General features: G+C 42.2%; 1 protein-coding gene across 2 annotated transcripts in view; it reads left to right on the top strand.

Moving 5' to 3' along the window:
• Positions 1 to 22,332, top strand: part of PLEKHA7 (pleckstrin homology domain containing A7) — a 229,665-nt gene that overhangs the window by 124,797 nt on the left and 82,536 nt on the right. For both annotated transcript variants that reach the window (XM_004369678.2, XM_023737555.1), the window contains exon 4: positions 18,117 to 18,200. In XM_004369678.2, the coding sequence (XP_004369735.2) occupies positions 18,117 to 18,200 (84 nt within the window). The remainder of the gene's footprint in view (positions 1 to 18,116; positions 18,201 to 22,332) is intronic.

Below are 22,332 nucleotides of genomic sequence, written 5' to 3'. Positions count from 1 at the left end.
TGACTGTCTACTTTACCAAGCATGATGTCCTTCTCCGGGGACTGGTCCCTCCTGATAACATGTCCAAAGTATGTGAGACAAAGTCTCGCCATCCTCACTTCTAGGGAGCATTCTGGCTGTCCTTCTTCCAAGACAGATTTGTTTGTTCTTCTGGCAGTCCATGGTATATTCAATATTCTTCACCAACACCATAATTCAAGCACATCAATTCTTCTTTGGTCTTCCTTATTCATTGTCCAGCTTTCACATACATATACATCAATTGAAAACACCGTGGATTGGGTCAGGTGTACCTTAGTCTTCAAGGTGACATCTTTGCTTTTTAACACTTTAAAGAGGTGTTTTGCAGCAGATTTGCCCAGTGTGATATGTCATTTGATTTCTTGACTGCTGCTTCCGTGGGTATTGATTGTGGATCCAAGTAAAATGAAATCCTTGACAGCATCAATATTTTCTCCATTTATCATGATGTTGCTTGTTGTCTAGCTGAGAAGATTTTTGTTTCTTTATGTTGAGGTGTAATCCATACTGAAGGCTGTGGTCTTTGATCTTCATCAGTAAGTTCTTCAAGTCCTTTTTGCTTTCAGCAAGCAAGGTTGTGTCATCTGCATATCGCAGGTTGTTAATGAGTCTTCCTCCAATCCTGATGCCATGTTCTTCTTCATATAGTCCAGCTTCTACAATAAGTATAGTGAAAGGATACAACCCTAACGCGCAGCTTTCCTGACCTTAAACCACGCACTATCCCTTGTTCTGTTTGAACGACTGCCTCTTGATCTACGTACGAGTTCCTCATGAGCACAATTAAGTATTCTGGAATTCGCATTCTTTGCAATGTTATCCGTAATTTGTTATGATCCCTACAATTGAATGCCTTTGCATAGTCAATAAAACACAGGTAAACATCTTTCTGGTATTCTCTGCTTTCAGCCAGGATCCATCTGACATCAACAGTGATATCCCTGGTTCCATGTCCTCTTCTGAATCCAGCTTGAATTTCTAGCAGTTCCCTGTCAATGTACTGCTGTAATCGCTTTTGAATGCTCTTCAGCAAAATTTTACTTGTGTGTGATATTAATGATATTGTTCAACAATTTTCACTTTTAGTTGAATCACCTTTTTTTGGAATGGGCACAAATATGGATCTCTTCCAGTCTGTTGGCCAGGTAGCTTTCTTCCAAATTTCTTAGTATAGATGAGTGAGCGCTTCCAGCGTTGCATTCATGTGTTGAAACATCTCAATTGGTATTCTGTCAGTTCCTGGAGGCTTGTCTTTTGTCAATGCCTTCAGTGCAGCTTAGGTTTCTTCCTTCAACACTATCGGTTCTTGATCATATGCTACCTCCTGAAATAGTTGAACATCGACCAATTCTTTTTGGTACAGTGACACTGTATTCCTTCCATCTTTTTTTTTGATGCTTCCTGGGTCATTCAGTTTTTTGCCCATTGAATCCTTCAGTATTGCAAGTCAAGGCCTGAGTTCAGAGGTTTAGCAAATAATAAAAAAAAGCAACCTGTGTTTACGCTCTCTAACGTGTTTTTGTAATATTTGGTTGATTCTGTTTATCTTTTTGTTTTCCCAATTCTGGTTGAGATGTATACAAAGAAGCTTGTCTACTATAGGAAAACTAGAAATGCAAGTGTGATGATAAATAGCACCACGTGTTCACCCTGAATCTCGGGAATCAATAGGGAGTGGTGGGGATTGCAGTGAACTGGAAAGGTCATTCTGCCTCTCATGGAGGCCAGTGTTGCCACGGCTTTTTCCAAGATGAGCTGAATTTTTATGCGAAATTATTCTGTTTTTAGGTTTAATTTTTAAAAACTGAGGAACAAATAAAATTTAATTTGTGTGAAGAATTGCTTTGCAGATCATCAGTTTGAAACTTCTGATATATGTTGGGGCAGGCTTGGTGTATGGAATGGGCTTCTGAGTCCTCTCTCTCTAAGGGTTGGACTGGTCTGCAGTGAGGTTCTAGGGGAGCTTTGTGTGGAGGTGACTGCTTATGTTTATCCCTGCATGTGGATATAGAGAAGCTCAGGCTATGTATAGTAAAAAGCAAATTATAGAATAATATATACAGTTTTATTCTGTTTATGTAAATTGTTTTCCAAAAAGATGTATATATAAAATTTTAAATGCATGAAAATTTAATAAATGCAAAAAAACAAAAAAACAAACCCAAAACCCAAAGGTTATGCAAGAAACTGGTAAAGGAATGCCTCTGGGATTGACACTAAATTGGAGGCAGGAAAGAGAACTTCTTTTTAGTGTATACTGTCCCTTCTGTAAAATTTAGTACTTAAATAATTTATGAAAAGAGTTGTTGGAAAGTATAATTGCTATATGAGGACTACAAGCCTTCAGTGCTGGGTATTGAGGAAGGTGAAATCATAGTGGCCTGGAGTCATCCGGAAGGACTTCTTGGAAGAGAAGGGGCCTTGAAGGTTGGGCAGAATTCATTAGGCAAAAAGACAACAGGAGCAAAGGCCCAGGGGTAGGAAAGACAGAGTGACTTGAGAACTGGTGAACAGATGAATTTGCAGGAGCCAAAGGTACAAGGAAGCAGTGAGAGATAAGGAGGCTCTGGTCGGTGAGGAGCCGGGGAGGATGTATGGGCAGGAGATGATAGAATGAGAGCTGTGCTCCAGCATGATTAATATGGCAACAAAGATGTCCCCTCTGGCTCACAGGTATCTGTCACTGATCCCTGCTTGGGTGTTGCCTGGTGAAAAAGTTATACCTGTATATGTGATGAATAAGCTCATGACACTTCCCTTTACTCCATTGGTGGAAGTATGGGCCTCTGGAAGCTTGCCAGCCTCTGCTGGTACCTGATGTGGTTCTGGGAGCTCTGAAGCCAGCATGTCTCCCCAGATGTTTTGGAGGTTCTGTAGAGCAACAGGGCATTGACTGAAGTATAGCCACTAAAACAAACCTACACTCTGAAGTTAGGCAGATCTGGGTTGAATTCTGACCAGGCCACTTACTAAGTTATATGGCCTTGGGGTGGTTCTTGACTCCTTTGGGCCTTGATTTTCTCATTTGCAAATGGGGATAATATGACTTACCTTCAAGGGTTGTTGTACCTAGGAAGTTGATACTTAGCAAGTAAGTGTGCTTTGCTTTACTTCTCTGTTACAGCATTCATTCCAATCTGTAGACATATGTATAGATATCTATATATGTAGATATCTATACATATATCTATAACTATGTCTGTGTCTGTATCTGTCTGTCCTATTGGATTGTAAACTCCTATTTCTTAAGCTCACATTCACTGGGAGTAATTATGGTGTAATCATTGCTTTTCCCCAAAGCACTCAAATGCTAAGCACATAGTAGGGCCAAGTATGTGTGGGTTGAATGGAGTTTGTGCTGTTAACACCTAATCCAGTCTTTATAGCAATTGACTTGTGATTGATTAGGATATGTCTATAGGTTAAGGTGTATCTCCTCTGTGCTTAAAACAAAATTTGTTAAACCAAATGCCCTTGTTAGGATGACATGTCAAGATGACTCATGAGCCATTTTTTATTTCATTCTCCTGTGGTGGATCTATATTTTGTGGGACTTGATGTTTATGCAGGTTGGATGTCCTCCTTAAAAATATGTAAGATTATAAAAAGCATTTAAACACATTGCTAGGGCCCTCCCTTGAGCCTTTGAGCGGCCCTAAAGTTTGAACTTCATTAGTTTCAGAATAAATTGTTTCTGGATTTAGAGATTTATAGAACATTCACTACAGGCAGTGTTAAGGCATTGGGAAGGATATGGAGATTTCTAATAGGGAAAAAATGGATACAGATTTTAGTAGAACTATTATCCCAAGTAGATACAACAAAGTCTTCTGTATTTTTTTTTTCATTCAGCAGATACTTAATTGAGCACCTACTATGTGCCAGGCGCTATGCTAGGCACTGGAAACATAACTGAAAACAGAAACCCCTACTCTGCAGAGCTTATATTCAAGTGCTCACCTGCACTGTGACCTGTAGACCTATGTAGGTTGCAGTGAAAACAGCCACAGTGTTGCTGCTCTGGTGAGAAGCCCAGCACCATTACCTATCCAGGGGTGGCAGTAAAGCCTGTGACTTTGGTGCCTTAGTGTCTTTTTCTGACCCCTCTTCCTTTGCAGACCTCTCTGTGGGTGAGAGAAGCCCTGGTGGTGTAGTGGTTAAGAGCTACAGCTGCTAACCAAAAGGTTGGCAGTTCGAATCCACCAGCTGCTCCTTGGAAACTCTATAGGGCAGTTCTACTCTGCCCTATGGGGTTGCTATGAGTCAGAATCGACTTGACGGCAACGGGTTTGGTTTTTTTTTTTGGTCTGGGAGTGAGAGCCACACGGATAAATTTGTGATGAGAGAGCCTTAGCCATCCCAAGCAATGATGATTGTTATCAGGGAGGGGGGGTGTTGTGGCTTAACTGCTCAACCCCTTCCCTGCCCGGTGTGAAATGTTGATAAAAGGAGCCATTATTTCTCCTCCAAAGACTCTGCTTTGGGGCTGATTCCAACCATAGTATAGCAGGGCAAAACTGAGGGAGCAACTCATTCTGACCCCACAGCTAGTAGGTTTCATATGTCTTGTTCTAGATGGGGTGGCCGACCCCACAGTCCCAAAGAAGAGCAGAAGAATTGGGCCCTAGAGAAACAAAGTGCTTGCCTTGCTGTTTACCTCCAGCCAGCGCTCTCTTTGGCCGCACGGGGTGGTGACTCAGAGCTGGAACTATGTTCCTGCATAGTTGCCAGTTTTTGCGTGGGGGTGGAGAGGAAGGAGGAAGGGGAATGAATGAGCAGGACTAAGTAGCTGCTGGATTCATAACACCTTAGGAGGCAGCTGCTCAAGAAGTGAAATAATAGAGAAGACAGTTTGGAAGCCTCCCTTTCTCCTCTGTAGGCGGCTGGGGTGCACCCTACATCTCTGACCTGCACTAGGGTTTTCTGAAGGTTGCAAACAGGAGAAGACACAACCCTAAACATGGAGCTCAAGGAGAGTGAGTGTGTCTTCAGCCTTTCCCAGCAAGAGTAAGACAGCAGGTTAGTCCTGTACTGGTTTCACTGGGATTCAGTTTGCTGCAGTGTATTCTGATTCATCAAAGTCAAGTAATGACTGAGGACTGAGGGAAAGGGAGTTTTCGATCGTTGGGAGGACCTGCAGTTAAAAAAAAAAAAAAATTGTAAGTAGATGGACAAAAATGTCATTAACTATACCCCCTGATGTTATTACAAAGGATATTCTAAAGGCAAGTGAGATCAGGGAGGACAACTGTTCGGCCTGTTGTTTTGTGTCTTCAGTTACGTGTGGTGGTGTTAAATTTCGGTTTATAGCTCTGTGGAAGGCATTAATTTGAGATGAACTTCAGCATCTTAAAATGTTACAGTTGGAAGATGCTTAAAACGTCACCTATCCAGTTGAAGGACCTGATTTTTTTGAGAGCATTAACACAGCATTAAACTGGGTGTTCTCAGAGGCTGAAAACGTTTACCGTGAAGTTTTTAAACTTCTAAAGAAAGTGGGTCCCTGGCTCAGTGCAGCCTACTGGGGAGGTGGTTTTCATGGGCTACACTTTCTGAACCATTAGGCTCAACCCTATGAGGGATGGAACTGTGGTAGAAGAAAGGCATCTGTTGATCTTAAACCACTTTGCCTGGCAGGCGAGTTCTTTCTAAGTTTCAACAGGAGGTTGTGTTTTGTCCCTTAACTCAAAAGGAAGCAAATGTGTTCTTGAGTCTCTGTCCTATGACAGGCTAATAATAAGGCTAATAATACTGAAGTTTGCAACATGGGAAAAGGCAAAACAACTTTAGTCTCTTAGAGTGGAGTTTTAGAGTTAGCAAAAGAAAAATATAACAGTCGCTGAAGGTTGAGTGTCTACCATGGGCTGGGCCATTATCAGTCCTCTTCCTAACAACCTTGCAGAGTTGGTATTATCTTCTCCTTTTACAGATAAAGAAACCAAGACTCAGAAAGGTCACTAACTCATTCAAGGTCATACCACCAGTGTGTGGCAGAGCTGGAATTTGGCTCCAGTCTGTGCGACTCTGTTCTGCCAGGGTTCATGCTCTGCAGACTTCCTGGAGAGCCCAACCCTCTCATTTTACAGATGAGAAAACTGAGGCCCAGAGAGGTTAAGTAGCTGCTCAGGAGCATGGAGTTGGTTGGTGGTAACAAAGCTGGTACCTCAGGCTCCTATAACATTGTTTCTCTGCCAACTTTCTTTAAAAAAAGTTGTAGGAGGGGAGTGTAGCTCTCCTTTTATGCTATCTGTGTTTGTTTCTTTGTTAGATTAGGAGTTTGGCTTTAATCTTTTCATGGTTACTGACATCCTGTGAAGTCAAAATTAAAACTTCCTTAATAGGAAACCAACTAGCAATCCTAAGTGTTGGGGCTCCATGTTCATGGGAAGGAGAGGAGTTTGCAGTGCAGGTTACTGGGTCACAAGAGGTGCTTTACAAAATAAGTTGGCCATTTAGTGCATCTGAAAACATCTGGATAGCCTAATGAAATGTAGAGCTTTTCAAATACGTGGACAACTTCAGTCTATTAAAGCCGAGGTTTGGAAAGGACAGACTTCCTCTTTGTGAGGTGTGAGAACTTTCAGTTCACTCTGTTAATTTTGTGTCTCTCTCATGCCCAGTACTGTCTGGACCAGGCTCTGCCCCTTTTGCACCTTTGGACAAGGGGAGCAATTACTGACTCACCCTCCAGGTAGTGGGTCTTGGCTTTGGCTGGATCTCAGAGTTGCTGCCTAGTTAGCAAGTGAGTGCAGGTCAGATGCTGTAGTTTGGGAGTGGGAGAGGCCTTTGCTTTGGTTTGGTCCATGCTCCCCTGGGCTAGTAGTCTCCCAGCCTAGGTGTAGGCTCCTTCATCAGAGCATGTGGGCTCCTGCCTCCTCCACTCTCTGGGGGGCTTTGTAATGCACTGGGCTGCTGAAACCAGAAAATGAGATGGTGAGGAGATCCATGTGTTTGTGCTCAGGCTCTCGAGTTAGTTAAAGGAGTTCAGGTGCCTACTGCATGGGTATTACTATTTCTGTGCTACAGGACATACATGAAAAATGTAAATGACTGCTCCCAGCCCTCCAGGAACTGAGTTTCTTACTGCGGGCAGGGAGAAGGGGAGAAGAGAACAAACACACATGAAATAAATAGAGATCAGTACAAGAGAATGTATAATCAGTCACCAAATTGTAGGTTTCTCACCAATACCCTTCATAGTTCACAAAAGGGAGGTACAGGTGATGTTTGTATTATCCTCTTGTGTTTTTAATCACTCAGTAATTTTCTCCTGGGTGTTTGCATTCCACTCTTTGATTCTCTCTGTTGAGCGTATTAACCCTCCTTACAGGGGTGGGAAGAAGTTGCAGGGGAAGGCTAATTTCTCCAAATTATATTGTAACATAGTTGGGAGAGAGCCAAGGATGAAGCATTCTTGGCATGTTGGTGTCTCATTCTTCCTTCCTCTGACAGTAAAAGTAGAAGCCAACTGCCTTCTGAAGGTTGGTGACCCATTAGGTTCTTGTCTCTTTGTGAACTGAGTCAATTTCTGTAGTTAGCTAGCTCATTTGGAGGCATGACCTTGCTCTAAGGTAGGAGTCTCCTTAGTCATTTCTCATTCATTCACTCAGCAAATATTTTGTGAGTACCTCCTATGTGCCAGGCAATGTAATAGGATGATACAACATGAAAAGACAGGCAAGTTCCTTGCTCACATGGAAAACACAGCTAGTGATAATTAAAATAGGATGATGTGATATGAAGTTACCAGAGACCTTTAGTGGGTGTTTGGAAGGGCTCTTAGATGGTGAATACTTTAGCTCAGGCCTGATTGACAGTGAACCAGCTATGAAAACCTGGGGAAAGAGCACCCAGGCTGAGAGGACAGCTAGTACAAAGGATGTTGAGGAGGAAAGAGCTTGTTTGAGGAACAGAAAGGAGGCCACTGTGACTAGGGCAGGATGGGAAAGGGAAAGAATCATTCACGGTGAGGATAGATCTAGGCAGGGGCCAAGTCATCTATAGTCTTGAAAATCAAGATAAAGAGTTTGAATTTTGCTCCATGTGTGATGTGGAGCTGTTCTAGGGTTTAAAGAAATGTGATGTGGTGTCACTTAGACTTCTAAAAGATCCATCAGGGTTCCAGTGAGGGGGATGGGTGGTAGAGAGGCCAGGGAGGAAGCAGCAAGTATAGTTAGGAGGCTGTTGCCTCAAGAGATGACTAGGATACTGGCGGTAGAGATGAAGAGAAGTGAATAAATTCAGAGTATGTTTTGTAAGTAGAGGCAACAAGACTTGCTAATACATTATATGTGAGGGTTAAAGGAAAGAAAGGAATAGAGGATGACTCCAGGATTTTTGGATAGTGATGCTGTTACTGGAAATAGAGAAGCCTGGAGGGAGGAGTATTGTGTTAGGGGAGTGGAGAGAGGGAGTTCATTCCATCTTTGCTCTGTTAAATTTTAGATGCCTACTGGTCATTGCCATAGACAAGGCATAGTCAGGTTCAGCAAACATTGAGTACCCTCTGTATACCAGGAATTATGCCAGGTTTTTAAAATACGTATTCTCATTTTATCCTCAAAATAACCTTTTTGTGTGTTAGGTGCCGTCTGGTCGCTTCCAAGTCATAGTGATCCTGTGTACAACAGAACAAAACACTGCCCTGTCCTGCACCATCCTCACAATCTTTGCTATGTTTGAGCACATTGTTGCAGCCACTGTGTCAGTCCATCTCATAGAGGGTGTTCCTCTTTTTCCCTGACCCTCTAGTTTACCAAGCATGGTTGTCCTACTCCAGGGACTAGTCCCTCTTGATAACATGTCCAAAGTATGTAAGACAAAGTCTTGCCATTCTTGCTTCTAAGAAGCATTCTGGCTGTACTTCTTCCAAGACCGATTTGTTTGTTTTTCTGGCAGTCCCTGGTATGTATATTCAACATTCTTTGCCAACACCATAATTTAAAGGAGTCAGTTCTTCTTTGGTCTTCCTTATTCATTGTCCAGCTTTCACATGCATATACAGTGATTGAAAATACCATTGCTTGGGCCAGGTGCTCCTTAGTACTCAAAGTGACAACTTTGCTGTTTAACACTTTGAAGAGCTTTTTGCAGCAGATTTGCCCAATGTGATACGTCATTTGATTTCTTGACTGCTGCTTCCATGGGTGTTGATTATGCATCCAAATAAAATACAAGCTTTGACAACTTTAGTCTTTTCTCCATTTATCATGATGTTGCTTATTGGTCCAGTTGTGAGGATTTTTGTATTTTTGTTGGGGTGTAATCCATACTGAAGGCTGTAGTCTTTGATCTTCATCAGTAAGTGCTTCAAGTCCTCTTCACTTTCAACAAGCAAGGTTGTGTCATCTGCATATCACATATCATTTTGTTAATGAGTCTTCCTCCAATCCTGATGCCATGTTCTTCTTCATATAGTCCAGCTGCTCAGATAATTTGCTCAGCATACTGATTCAATAAGTATAGCGAAAGGATACAACCCTGACGCATGCCTTTCCTGATTTTAAACCACTCAGTATCCTCTTGTTTTGTTTGAATGACTACCTCTTGGTCTACAGATAGGTTCTGCATTAGCACAATTAAATGTTCTGAAATTCCCATTCTTTCCAATGTTATCGATAATTTGTTATGATCCACTCAGTCAAATGCCTTTGCATAGTCAGTAAAACACAGGTAAACGTCTTTCTGATATTCTGTGCTTTCAGCCATGATCCATCTGACGTTAGCAATGATATCCCTCATTCCAAGTCCTCTTCTGAATCCGGCTTGAATTTCTGTCAGTTCCCTAGTTGATGTACTGCTGTAACCGCTTTTGAATGATCTTCAGCAAAATTTTACTTGCGTGTAATATTAATGATATTGTCGATAATTTCCACATTCTGTTGGATTATCTTTCTTTGGAATGGGCACAAATGTGGATCTCTTCCAGTCAGTTGGCCAGGTAGCTGTCTTCCAAATTTCTTGGCATAGACAAAGGAGCACCTCCAGCATTGCATCCGTTTGTTGAAACGTGTCAATTGGTATTCCATCAATTCCTGGAGCCTTGTTCTTTTTGCTTGCCAATGCCTTCATTGCAGCTTGGACTTCTTTGTTTAGTACCATCAGTTCTTGATAATATGCTACCTCCTAAAATGACTGAATGTCAACCAGTTCTATTGGGTACAGTGACTGTGTGTAGTCCTTCCATCTTCTTTTGATGCTTCCTGCGTTGTTCAGTATTTCCTGTAGAATCCTTCAAAATTGCAACTCAAGTCTCGAATTTTTTCTTCAGTTCTTTCAGCTTGAGAAATGCTGAGTGTGTTCTTCCCTTTTGGTTTTCTAACTCCAGATCTTGCACATTTCATTATAACACTTTGTCTTCTCAAACCACCCTTTGAAATCTTCTGTTCATCTCTTTTACGTCATTTCTTCTGTTCGCTTTATCTACTCCACGTTCAAGAGCAAGTTTCAGAGTTTCTTCTGACATCCATTTTGGTCTTTTCTTTCTTTCCTATCTTTTTAATGACCTTTTGCTTTCTTCATGTGTGAAGTCCTTGATGTCATTCCACAACTCGTCTGGTCTTTGGTCATTAGTATTCAATGCGTTTAATCTGTCCTTGAGATGACCTCTAAATTCAGGTGCGATACACTTCAAGGTCATATTCTGGCTCTTGTGGACTTGCTGTAATTTTCTTCAACTTCAGTTTTAACTTGTATATGAGTAATTGATGGTCTGTTTTGCAGTTGACTCCTGGCCTTGTTCCGACTGATGATATTGAGCTTCTCCATCGTCTCTTTACACAGATATAGATGATTTGATGCCTACGTATTCCATCCAGCGAGGTCCACATGTATAGTCGCTGTTTATATTGTTGGAAAAAGGTATTTGCAATGAAGACGTAGTTGGTCTTGCAAAATTCTATCACGCAATCTCCGATGTCGTTTCTATCACCGAGGCCGTGTTTTCCAACTACTGATCCTTCTTGTTTTCAACTTGCACATTCCAGTCATCAGTAATTATCATCTTGATTGCATGTTTGATCAATTTCAGATTGCATGTTTGATCAATTTCAATTACAGACTGGTAAAAAAATCTTCAATTTCTTCATCTTTGGCCTTAGTAGTTGGTGGATAAATTTGAATAATAGTTGTATTATTATTATTATTATTATTATCCTCCTATCACTGATGGCGTTGTGCTTCAGAATAGATCTTGAAATGTTTTTTTGACAATGAATGTGATGCCATTCCTCTTCAATTTGTCATTTCTGGCATAGTATCCATATGATTGTCTGATTCCTAATGGCTAATACCAGTCCATTTCAGTTTACTAATGCATAGGATATCAATCTTTACACATTCTATTTCATTTTTGACGATTTCCAATTTTCACATTCTGATTATTAATGGATGTTTGCAGCTGTTTCTTTCCATTTTGAGTTGTGCCACAGCAGCAAATGAAGGTCCTGAAGCTTTCCTGTATCTACGTCATTAAGGTTGACTGTAGTTTGAGGAGGCAACTGTTCCCCAGTCATATTTTGAGTGCCTTCCAACCTGAGGGGTTCTTCTTCCAGCACCATATCAGACAATGTTCTGCTGCTATTCATAAGGTTTTCACTGGCCAATTTTTTCAGAAGTAGACTGCCATGTCCTTCTTCCTAGTCTCTCTTAGTCTGGAAGCTCCGCTGAAGCCTGTCCACCATGGATGACCTTGCTGGTATGTAAAATACCGTTGGCATAGCTTCCAGCATCACAGCAACATGCAAGCCACCACAGTATGACAAACTGACAGAAGAGTGGTGGAACCTTGGAGGGATTTTTTTTTTTTAAATTTAAACATTGGTTATAAACATATTTATTTTCTCTAAAGAATTACTTAAAATCAGAAATTTAATCAGATTCTTGTAAATGTTTTAAACAACGTACAAAAAAGACAAAACACACACACTATTATACTGATTACAAGCATTGCAGGATCTGGATGCTCAGTGATTGCTTCTCAGTTGAGTTTGGAATCTGATCACACAGTCTAAAATGATTCAGCCCCAAACCAATGGTGTTTAATTATCTAGGGCTGCTATAGCAGAAATACCACAAGTGGATGGCCTTAACAAAGACAAACGTGTTCTCTCATAGTCTAGGAGGCTAGAAGTCCGAATTCAGGGTGCCAGCTCCAGTGGAAGGTTTTCTCTGGGGCTTTGGAGGAAGGTCCTTGTCATCAAACTTCCCTTGGTCTAGGAGCTTCTCTGCACAGGAACCTCAGGTCCAAAGGATGGGCTCTGCTCCCAGCACTGCTTTCTTGGTAGTATCAGGCTGAAAGGATATTATTACCCCCTATTTACAAATGAACAAACTGAGACGCTCAGAGAGGTGAAGTGGTTTGCTCTGGTTTGAACACAGATCGTCTGACCTCAGGGCTCTGGGCTGACTTATTGCTCAGGGTGGATGTTGAATGAGGCTGGCTAGTGCTGTGTTGTTAGCTTCCACTTGGAGAAGAGGATGGGAACATACATTGGCTCATCAACACCCGGTTCCCATGTTTCTGGAAGAGGGGCCTGTCTGAGTAATGCCCTTTGTGCACCAAGCTGTTGTAAATCTTAACATTTTCAAAATAGTGCAAGCTCGAAAGACCATTTAGATAAGATTCTCAGCCCCCTTAGCAAACATTAGATCAACAGTGGTGACACTCCAAACTAAACTAGCAATTTTGTAAAATAAAACAGAAGGAGATGTTTGGATGGTAGTGATGTTTGAACAACAAGGTAAAAGTGAATAATGTCACTAATTGTACATGTAAAAAACGTTGAAATGACAAATGTTGTGTATATATTTACTACACACACACACACACACACACACACACACACACACACACATAGAGAACAAAAACAAAGATCATAAAGAGATTAGGAAATGTTGAGAGAATGTGGAGATGGCTGTACCAACTCTGATTGCTACCTCTCGACTCTGCTGCCCAAATGAGAAAACTGAAGAAGTAACTTCTTGTGTCCTTGGCATTGTTTCAATTTCCAGTTATGGGACCTCAATAGTTTACCCAGACTCTTTGGTTTTCTTGAGACACTGGGATTTAGAACAAAGGTATTAAGTGCCTTAACAAGCCTGGAGGCAGTGCTGAATGTGGCTTTGGGCAACTCTTTTAGAATAATTCTGGGATCACACTGAGGAGCCAGAAGGTCCAGAGTAACAAATACCACTGAGCATAACAATGAGAAGACAGTCTTGATGGAAGCCCTCCTCAGGCTCTTAAGCTGGACACTTGCCTTACTTTTTAAGCTGTTTCTACTCTTCTTTAGAGCATGAACCAGATAAGACTAGTGCTGACAGAGCAGATTTGTCACATTCTTAGCACACCCCTGTCGGAATCCTAGATTTATCAGCGTGCTGTGACCTCCAGTGTTGAGCATCATTGATATAATTTTACGACTTCTTACCATGCCAAAAAAATTATAGTGCTAAGTAATTGGAACCTTTATATTTAACAAGCCAGAGTTGCCTCTTACATTATAGTCAAAATCTACATGAATAGAAAATTAATCTTGCAAAAAAAGTTGCAAGGAAGAAACTGTAGTATCCATTTACATTTTGATTAGCCCAGTCTGTGGTTGTGGATGGGCTCTTTCTTATATTGTGTCCATATCAGTCTCAGTTCCCCCTGGTCCTCACTATTCTCTGTTCCAAGTCTCTTGTGTTTGCTGTCAGACTTCTTTAGGGCCTAACTCAAGTCCTTCTGGTCTGAGGCTTGTGAGGACGTGCTTATTTACGAGGATGGTTACTTGTGGTCTGTCTTCACGGAGTCATCCTTCTCAGCCACCAGCTCTCTGTGTTCCCTGGTGCTCTCCCAGGCCAGGTTGGTTGCCATTCATTTTTGGGGGGAAAGCAGGATCTAAAAATAAAGGCTGAGTTGTGTCTTACCTAATTTACCAAATTACTTTCTCAGTAGCCTGAAGAGAAGCAGAAGCCCTAGTATGGAGGAGAGAGAGGTTCTGTGGTCCCTTGAAACCAGCCACCTGGCTCCCAGCCAGGCCATCTCTGCACCTCCAGGGAGTGAGGTGGCAATTCAGGTTTAAGAACAGGTATTTCAGGGGATGTGTTCGTGCCTGCTGAATGCTTCTTGAGATGGGATGATAGGACATGAGATTCTTTATAGTTTTAGAACCAGGAAATGGAGCTGGCTGGAGCTCTTTCTGGGGGCTGAGGGGTGGAGGACAACAAGTAAAACTAGAGGACTTTGCAATCTCCAAATGGGTCTGAGGATCCAGTGTTTGTTTGTTTGGTGAGGGCAAGCCTGGAGCAGTGGAAAGAAATCAGAAGGGTGGTCGTGTGACGGGAACATAGGAGTTGACTGTGGTTGTGGGCAGATTGCCCCCCCTTTCTGGGCCTCACTTTCCTCACCTGTAGCCTGATGTGGTGATGCATAGCCTACCCTGCTAGGTATTTGGGAAGACTGAGTGAAGTAGCCCAAGGACCTAGCTCATGCTCCTTTGCTCAAAGAGTGCTGACTCAGAAACTCTGCCATTAGCAAGCTGTGTGTTTGATCAGAAATGACCAAATTTTAAGACCTTAGTATTCAGGAGACATTACTCTGGTTCATCTCTTTTTTCAATGTATAAGTCTTTTGTTGTTTAAACAGTGTTCCAATAGTACCCCATAACCCAGAGCTTCAATCTCCTTATCTGTAACGGGGAGAAAAATATCTGTCCCGCCTACCTCAATGGATAATTGGGAGGTCAAATAAGATGATGAGTGTGACCACAGTTAAAACTTCCTGTAAATGCAGGAGATGGTGATGATGCTGTTGTGGCCCATAACTCCTTCTTGGCAAACAGGGCGCATCCATACTAGGGAAGCAAGATTGCCCTACCCGTTCCCATTGCCACCAAGTTGATTCCGACTCATAGCGACCCTATAGGACAGAGTAGAACTGCCCCACAGGGTTTCCAAGGAGCAGCTGGTAGATTGGAACTGCTGACCTTTTGGTTAGCAGCTGAGCTCTTAACCCCTGCGCCACCAGGGTTGCCTCTAGGTCTAATCAAATTCAGATATTTTTTGTCCACTTTTAAAAGTATCTTCTTTCGAATGTTAGAATGCAAAATTTTTCTTATTGCCCACACCTTCTAGCTCAGTATTCATTTACTCGAGACTCTGGGCTGATTTAAGCTGGTGCAAGTTGAAAGTGGAGGGGAAAGGAGTTGCTATTAAGATTGTGCAGTACATATGAAGTACCTGTTGGATGCTGCTCCAGGCACATAGAAGATCTGCTCTTTGCCTTCATCTACCAGAGATCCACCGAGCTGACCTGGTGGTGAGGGCTAAGTGAGTGTCATATAGGCATTGCTATTCAGAACTTTGGCCTTGGGCCAAGAAGGGGGAAAGATGAGAGGGGGTAGCACCGGGATGGCACCGTTTTTCTGATGCCCATCTTTAGGACTTTCTTATCATGGCCAGAATGCTGCCAGCCCCACAGACTCCTAAGGGAAGGGGACAGCAGGTTATAATGCAAAGAACACAGAATTTAGAAATTGAAGACCTAGATTCATGTCCTGGTCTTATCACTTATTGATGATGTTATCTTGAGTAAGTCACTTAACCTCTCTGAGCCCAGGTCCTCATTCCTAAAATGGGGTTTGATGGTGTTAATAGTTGAGATATGTAAGAAAATGTTGTGTAGACTGTAAAGCACTTTAGAGGTAATAGTGGATAGTGTTGTTTTTGCTTTAGTGTTGTGCCCATTATGAACAGGGAATTTTTTTTTTCCAGGTGGGAATGAGGCAGGTCCAGAGAGAAGGCTTAGATTAGAGTTCAAGTTTTCAAATTCCTGGAGAGTGGAGATGACTTTCTGGAAGAATCTGGGTGTAAATAAAACCTAACCCTTGAACATGGTACAAGGATTTCTATGTTAAGGGGCCTGCTTCTCTCTTCGTCTAGATGTTCATACCTTAACTCTGCTTTTTTGGGAAGACCAGGCTGCTGCCTTGCCAGATGAGATCATAGGATTCTAAGAGCTTGCCTGGGAGCAGGAGCTGGGAATTCAGAGGCTGCCTGTGGTTGGTTGGGGTGAGAGGGTGGCAGGGGTGGTGCACAGTTGCCGGGCCCAGGGAGCAGCCCAGCCATCAGGCTCCGCCTGCTTCGCGTTTGGCTGTTGGAGTTCAGGCTGCTTGAACCCTCAGTGCCCAGCTTATCCCAGACACAGAACACAGGATGCTCTAACTGCTGGAGGGGTAGAGTAAGTTTAACTTTTGTAGGCCTAAAGACTTTCTGTTGTAACCTTTCTGTTATGCTGATTTAGACCTACTAATCTCTAGGGAGGCTCAATGCTCAACTTGGGGACGGGGCTAATATCTTAACACTGCCAAACTGAGATGATCTATTGACTCTGACAGTGAACACATTTTAACTGCCTGAATTAGGAGCCTTTAAAAATGTCCATAGCCTTTAATTCAGTAATTTTACCTCTAGGACTTTAACACAAGAAAATAATTTGAATTGCAGAAAAAGCCTATTCTAAAAAATGTATTGATTTTAATAGTAGGGAGGGGAGACACCTAAAAAGTCCAGCACTAGAGGAAGGTAAACCTTTCTAGAGGCGGTGGGGTGCAACAGATGGTCAAGAGCTTGACTACTAGCTGAAAGGTTTGAACCCACCCAGAGGCTTCTCAGAAGACAGGCCTGGCAATCTGCTTCGGAAAGGTCACGGACTTGGAAACCCTATGGAGCAGTTCTACTCTGTGCGCATAGGGTCGCCATCAGTCAGAATTGACTCATTGGCAACTAACAACAATAAAAAAATTATGAGAATTAGGACTTTTTTGTTCACTACTGTGTCCCTGGAGCCCTGTTGGCATAGTGGTTAAGAGTTCGAATCTACCAGCTGCTCCTTGGAAACCCTATAGGGCAATTCTACTCTGTCCTGTAGGGTCACTATGAGTCAGAATCTACTCGACGCAGCGGGTTTGGACTGTGACACTAGAATCTAAAGCAGTGTCTAGAGCACAGGTACCCAGTAAACATCTTTTGAATGGTTATATGAAGAAAAAATTTACATCCAGATGATAAGACTATTGTTCAGCTATTTCAGATGTAGAAGTCTTAATGACATAGGGAATTCCTATGTTAACAGGTAGTGAAAAGAGGAGACACAGTTTTTATATACGGTATAATCACAAGTTTTTTAGCAATGGAAGAAAAGGAAAGCTTAGAATGAGAAGATATCCAGGTATATCTCCAGTTGGTGAGATCACGGGTGACTGTTTTTTTCTATTATTTTCTAAATTTCTAAAATGACCATATATTAGTTTCATAATCGTGAAGAGTGTTTTAAATAACACCTATTATTTTAAAAAGAAGGAAGCTAAGTTAGTTTATTCATGGAGCAAACCAGCAGCCTCCAGAGTCAGCCGCCCAGGGGCCTCTAGAATGGAGAGCCAGTTCCTCCTCCTTTTCAAAGAACCAGGCAGCCTTTGTCAATACAGAAGACACCTACACACTTTGGTTGTGTCTGTCAGCTTGGCGTGGAAGCTGATCCCTCCTAACTTCGAAAGCGTGATAGAAACTCCAGTGTTGAAATTGTGCAGGTTATGTTTCAGAGACATGCCCATACATTTATATCCCATCACTGAAGTGAAGACATTTTGTCGTAGGGAGAAAAATTTTAAAGAAGATAGAATTTTCTGAGTGGGTGGCTAATTCTTAGAATTCCTTCCTTGGTTCACGGTTTTTGGAAGCTGTTGAAAGTGCCGTCTGCTTTCCTTCATTCTTGTTTTGGCTTGTGCCCTCTTAAAGTAATTTTATGTTCAACGTCTCAGTTGGTTGAAGTAAGTGTCTCTCTAAGATGGAGTATTCTCTTAGAGCCAAGGCTTCCCTAGAATTAAAATCCCTGCCTCTTAGGTGGCCTTTGGCACTTGAGCTGGAAGATCTTGGTTTTTAGATGTAGCTGAGTTCTCATAGATCAAATGCATCACAGAGAAGAGGCACCACTTTCTCACCCTGGGGGAATCTTTGATGACCAAGAGTCCCCACACATTACTGACCTGTTGTTGCATTTGTAATCCCATCCATTCGCATGTTTTCCCATTCATCATCTCTCTCTTTCTCTTTAGCCATAACCAGCAGACCACAGTGTTTAGGCATCCTGTGACCGGGCAGTTTTCTCCAGAAAATAGTGAATTCATTCTGCAAGAAGAGTAAGTACTTTTGTCTGTTCTTCATATCCAGACAGAGTTTGGGAACTTAAAGGCATTTGTTTAAGACAAAGCTTGTTGAACTATCTTCTCTCTCAGATAGAGGGGCTTGGAGTAGGCTGATTTATTACAGATGAAATGTGAGACGAATTTTGTTTTCAGTTTCTAGACTTCTCTCAGTGGGAAGATGTGGAAGAAGAGAGATGATGTGGGGATGCATTGTGATTAGTATTATCAGAGCCTCTCAAAAGCTCTCGGACCCAAACGAACCTTCCCCTCAAGCATCATCTAACACACTACCTGTGCTCTGAGAGGACTCACTTATCTGGTGTGAAAATTCCTTAAGGATAGCCTCAGACCGAGCTGAACCAGCCTCCCAAGGCAGCCTCACGTAACAGCCCAAGGCCAGGGTTTAGAAAGAACTGGATTTGAGGAGAGCTGGCGGTACCCACTGTCCCTGAACATTTTGCTCCCTTTCCCTAACACAAGAACATTCCTGCTCTTCAGCCTGTTTCACTGGGGCCTCTGGGGGTGCTCAGAGCCAGGTTCTACCACCTAGGGTTTGTCTACTTAAAAATGCATGTACAACCCAAGCAGGGTATGTTCATCTCCCCAAAGAGAAGGCAGAGAAATATATATAAGTGGCTCTGCTCCCTTCCCCTCATCAGAGACATTTTTATTTGAGAAGCTAATAAAGGGACATTGTCTTTAAGTGTTTTTTTTTTTCCTTCAAATCATTTCTCCTGTGTCAGTTGCCTAGACCAAATTTAATCTTAAAATGAATTATGTTGTTGTTGTTAGCTGCTGTTACATTGACACCCAATTCACGATGACCCCATGAAATGCTGCTTGGTCCTGCGCCATCCCATGGTTGGTTGCAGATTGGACTGTTGTGATCCACAGGGTTTTTCATTGGCTGACTTTCGGAAGTAGATCACCAGGCCTTTCTTCCTAGTCCATCTTAGTCTGGAAGCTCCACTGAAACCTGTTCAGCATTGTAGCTACGCACAGCCCTCCGATGACAGATGGATGTTGGCTGTACATGAGGTGCATTGGCCAGGAATCAAACCCTGGTCTCCCGCATGGAAGATTAGAATTCTATTACTGAACCACCCACGCAGCCTAGATAAACTATAGGTATTTATATTTTTACAACATTTCTCTCCCCTAATACTTACACCTTTAAACTTTTTATTTTGAAAAATTTCAAACATATATAAAAGTAGAGAAATACGGTAATGAATCCAATGTATTCATCACTCACCTTCAACAGTTCTCGAAACATGGGTAATTTTGTTTCATCTATACGTTTCCCCTCATCCTCTCATTATTTTGAAGCAAATTCCAAACATACCTCTTCATTTCTTCAGTATTTTCTGCTTAGAATCATTATCCTACAGAACTTTTAAAGCTAGAAATCTATAATTATGATAATACTGACATTCATTGCACGTTTACTCTGTGTCAGATACCTTGCCAAGGATTTTACATGCATATCTCATTTGATAAACAATAGTCTGGAGAGGTGGATCATCATCACCATTTTCTAGATGAAGAAACTGAGACTCAAAGAAATAAAGTCACAGGCCCAAAGTAGCATGGCTAGGAGTAGAAGAGCTAGGATGTCACCCAGACTAGCCAGGCTCAGAGGTCTGTGCTGCCTCTGTGTGGTGTTCACTTTATTCAGGCCCAGTCCCTACCCTAGTCAGAAGTTGCTTGATAAATTATTTTGATGCTGGCTGTCCATGGGACGTGATGGCTGGACTCTGGGGGCTGTGGGTCTGACCGTGGAAGTGTTAATGCAATTAGAAAGAAAGAGAGAGAGTGGGTAAAAGGTAAAGATTGTCTTGTCTCCTAGACTAAGAAAGAACTTCTGTGTAAAGACAGAGCTGAAATGTGGATTCCCCGGATCCCAGCCTGGAATGAGTTTGTTTATAGAATCTTAAAGGTCAGAAACTCTTGGGAGGTCGTTGAGTTCAGTCTCCTTCCCTTAGATGTCCTGGAGACATGGGTGCCTGCTATTATTAAAGGTCCGGATGGAGAACCCATTAGAACGCTTAAGAAGTTAGCAACTTCAGTAAGAGCTGGTAGAGAAATGCAGACTTTCCATCACTAAACACCTCTTTCACACACATCTTCTTTCCTTTCATTCTTAACAGAAGACTTTTGTCTCCTTCTGAGATGGTGGCTGCTTTTATCCTACTAAAATATCTCTGTAACTATTCTTGATTCCTTCCACTTTCCAAGGAAAAAATGTTCCTTCTTTTTAAGGGTCACTTCTTCCCCCTAGATCTCATTTCCTGAAGGTCGTAGAGGGCACTTATCTCAGATGGTGGGTACAACTGTATGGCCAGACATTCCTCAACCCAGGTAGAATGTGTTTTAGATATTAAGAGGAAGGAGAATTCTTATGAATTGATACAGTGGTTCCTGCAATTATTCATTAAATATTTACTGAGTGAGTACCTACATTGTGTCAGGGGCTGTGCTGGACCCTGCAGTTATAGCAGCAAGCAAGACAAATGTGATCCTGTCCTCATTGAGCTTATGGTTGAGTAGGGAAGATAGATAATTAAACAAGAGACCACAAATGTGGTTAAGTGTTCATGATAGAGGAAACATAGGGTTCAATGGGAGTTGATAAAAGAGAGCTTTAACCTGACTTAGAGACCGTGGAAGCCTCTCCATTTCTGGAAGGGATTCTGTTTAAATTGAGACCTGTCCATCAAGATGAACAGCCTGGGCAAAGACCCAGAAAGAAAAGATTGGGAAGAGCATGAAGAGAGAACAGGAAAGGGTCTATACCAGCTGAGAATCCTAAATGTCAGAAACACAGTTGGAAGAGTGGAAAACACAGCTGAGTAATCACTGGGTGGATTCTGGTGATACATGGGAACAGGGATGGGTTATCCAGTAGGCAAAGTAAGCACGCTTCTTACCACATCAAAGATTCTGCCTCTAGGAATGGCTGGCATCTGTCTCTCTCCCAACCCCACAGCACCTTCCTATAGTATCAAAGCCTTTTTTCAAATTTACAATCCCTGACGGGGTGGATGATTAAAGATATGGTGAAACCCATGTGAAATTGTTCACTACAGATGATCTAGTAAGCAAGGTAAGCACTGTGCTTACCTTGCCTGTTGGATAATCTGTCCCTGCTTGGGAGGTATAATTGACAGGACTTGGTAATTGATTGTGAAAGAGAGGGAAGGCTTTCTTGAAGGGTTTGACTAGAAGAAGAGGGAGGAGTTGGTTAGATAAGTGAAGATAAGTATGTGCATGCCCGTGTGTTGGGGTCATTCCAGCTGAGGGAAGTGTGACTAGCCTTAGTAGGGTCAGAAGACAAGAAGACTGACTTGTAGTGGAGGATTGTGAATGGGAGTGTGGAGAGAAAGTTGGAGAGAGAGACTGCAGCCAATTATCTAAATTACTTCTTCCTGAAATACACTCATTTACCTCTTGGAGAATTCTGGAAACTGACTGAAGCATGATTTCCCCTCACAGAAATCTTTTTCTTCAAGTGTGCAAATGAATGAAATTCCTGTTGTGTTCCCTTAGCAGAGCTTAATTTTGTTGTGTAGTGTGTTATATGGTGAGAATAAAAGGCTGAGATGACCAGTTGTATCCTTAGAGATCAGCTCTCAGACTAAAGGTCTTGGTCAGAAGAAGAAAAACTGGCTCTTTCCCTTCTCCAAAGAGGGCCAAACACTGGGAGTTATAAAACATTGAATTTTCCTGCTGAGCCTCCAGCCCCAGCTTTTTGGAGTTAATCCTCTTTGGAGCGGTGGTTCTCAAAACCAGATGTGATCTCTGAACCAACATCACCTGGGAACGTGTTAGAAATTCAAATTCTTGGTTCCCACCCCAGACCTGTTGAATTAGAGACTCTGGAGGTAAGGCTCAGCAATCTATAGTTTAACAAGCCCTCCAGGTGATTTTGATGTAGATAAAGTTGGAGAACCAATGATTTAGACAACTTTCTGTTCCCATCCCTCCTAAGTTACTCCCAAATTCTTCTGCTCACCCTCAAGTCTCTCAGCTCCCGTCATTCTCTGGACTGCAGTGACAATCTTAGGTAGGTTTTAGTCAAATAATCTTGAGTTCCATCTTCTGCCTTTGAGATTGCCATAAGAGA

This window comes from Trichechus manatus, unplaced genomic scaffold, assembly GCF_000243295.1.
Source record: "Trichechus manatus latirostris isolate Lorelei unplaced genomic scaffold, TriManLat1.0 scaffold00006, whole genome shotgun sequence".
NCBI classification, from domain to species: Eukaryota; Metazoa; Chordata; class Mammalia; order Sirenia; family Trichechidae; genus Trichechus; species Trichechus manatus.
The sequence above is the reverse complement of the archived record's forward strand: the minus strand, read 5'-3'. Positions and strand labels throughout refer to the sequence as shown.